Source organism: Myotis davidii, unplaced genomic scaffold, assembly GCF_000327345.1.
Source record: "Myotis davidii unplaced genomic scaffold, ASM32734v1 scaffold401, whole genome shotgun sequence".
Taxonomy (NCBI): domain Eukaryota; kingdom Metazoa; phylum Chordata; class Mammalia; order Chiroptera; family Vespertilionidae; genus Myotis; species Myotis davidii.
The window spans coordinates 358242-360397 of record NW_006291020.1 but is presented as its reverse complement, the minus strand read 5'-3'; the positions used below and the strand labels follow the sequence as shown (position 1 = coordinate 360397).

Sequence of the window (2156 nt, the reverse complement as noted above, 5' to 3'; positions counted from 1 at the left end):
GCGGGGTGGGGGTGGGGGGATTGGCCTGGAAGCAGGGCCTGGAAGAACTGTAGACGGAGTGACGGGATGCTGTGAGGCCATTTGTAGACGTAGATGAGGAAACTGGCTCAGAGAAGTGATGGATGTGACTTTTCCAAGATCACATGCCATTGAGGAAGGAGCTAAAAAGCAGGGAAGATGCTGACATTTAGTGAGAAAATATTTACTAGATGTCAGACACTACGCAATGGACTTAGTGCATTGTTTTACTTAATAATCACAATCACTACCTAGATTTTATTGTTTTATGAATAAGGAAGCACGCTCAGAGAGGCTAAACTGCCCCAACTAAAGAGCTAGAATGCGGCAAGGAGTGGGGGTTCCGACATAGGTCTTCGGACTCTCAATGTTTTGATCTTTTCATTATACCACATTGTGGGGTAATTTTCTGATTTCACACATTCTAAATTGGGGGAGTAAGAAAGTAGAATGGCTGCTCCCTCACCTCCTATTAGACTGAGGGAGACTTAGAGCATGTGCAGAAAACTAGCAAACTGAGAGGCCCAGAGAGCAGGTGAAGACACATACCCTTGTTCATAGAATGTCAGCCAGGCTGGATTCTTCTGAGTTTCTCTCTCTCTCTCCCTCTCTCTCTCTCTCTCTCTCTCTCTCTCTCTCTCTCTCTCACACACACACACACACACACACACACACACACACAACACCGCTTTGTCAGCTAACCATTATGCCATTTTTACCTAGGTAAATTTATGCCTCTCTCTCTCTCTCTCCCTCTCCCTCTCCCTCTCCCTCTTCTGAAATCCAGATGAATGAAATGCACCTGGTGAGATGAAAGTTAGAACCCAGAGGAAAAGCTGTGAGAAATAGGAAGCTTGAAAAGAGGGAAATTAATCTCCTGGGATATGTCTGCTGATGGTGGAGGGAGCAACTCTTTGTAGGATTCTTAAGTGAAAGACTCGGAGGATGGACAGAGAGGAGACGGGGAAATGAGAGCATGCCTAATGCCTTCAACCCTGGAGGACACAGGACACTGGCCTTTTCTTCTACAACCACAGTTGGTCGGTTGGACTCCAGGGAGGCAGGTGGGTGGAACGTCTAAGTATCCCTACGTCATTATAGTTACACTTAGCATCACCCTCTCTCCACATTCCTCATCCCCCACACCTCACACCCCTCCGTCGCAGAGACAAAACAGAGACTTCTGAACACATTTATTTGATATGTCAAGTGGAGAGAGGACTGATTTGGGGTTGCTCCCCATTTCTACCCGCCAAGGGTGCTCATAAGCTCAGACACAAGAGCAGTTGGAGCCCATGGCCCACCCTGGGGACATGAGGCGCCGTGTGGTATGGTATCGGCTGGGGGGACCGGGTGGGAGTGAAAAGCAGGAAGTAGAGAGGTAAAGCTGAGAGCAGGAAGGGCAGCAGCAGAACTGAGGCCGGGACTGCTGCAGGAAACCCTCCAGGAGAAAAGATATCCCGAACAATGGTTAGGATGGGGAGCAGGGTGTGGGCAGGGAGCCAGGCCTGGAGAGAGAAGCCAGACCCGCAGAACGGGGTGACATGGTCACGAGGAGGGCAGAGTGTGCGAAGTCATGAGAGGGCTGTGTTTCAGGGCACACACGGAAAGCAAGGGGCTGCTTCTGTAGGAGGGCAAGGACTGCAGACTACCTATAAGGGGGGCTCCCTACTGCCTCTCAACAACTGCAAGTGAATTTGGGTCCCACGTGGGGCCCTAGCACAAGGGGCCTGTGTGCCTTGCTTGTGGGTAATTCTCATAAGCCTGTGAAGTAACCAGGGCATGAATGCACGTGTCTGTAAGCCCAGTAAGGAGGACGTACCCTTCCCTGCGAATAAGAGTAACTGTGCGTGTGGACACGCTTGCCCATGTGTGCGCGCACCATGCCCAGGGGCACATGCAGAAGACCCCCCTGCCCGGTGTGTGTGTGTGTGTGTGTGTGTGTGTGTGTGTGTGTGTGTGAGCTGGCTCTCCCTCTGTCCGTCAAGGTCCTGATCCCACCCTGGCTCCAGTCCCTCCTCTCAGCGCCCCGGCTCCCCAGCCCCGCCTAGACCCTGGAAGCCCCCGAGCAGGCGGATCTGCTCGTTCTGCATCGAGTGGCGCCTCACCAACTTGCGCTTGGTCCTCGGAGAGCCTGG

The 2156-nt window shown here is 52.3% G+C and overlaps 1 protein-coding gene across 1 annotated transcript in view; it reads right to left on the bottom strand.

The window, feature by feature from the left end:
- LIX1L (limb and CNS expressed 1 like) overlaps positions 1–1114 on the bottom strand; it is a 24723-nt gene extending 23609 nt beyond the window's left edge. Inside the window, exon 1 of the mRNA XM_006764156.2 lies at positions 1110–1114. Within this exon, the coding sequence (XP_006764219.2) occupies positions 1110–1114 (5 nt within the window). The remainder of the gene's footprint in view (positions 1–1109) is intronic.
- Between the last annotated feature and the right edge of the window lie 1042 nt (positions 1115–2156).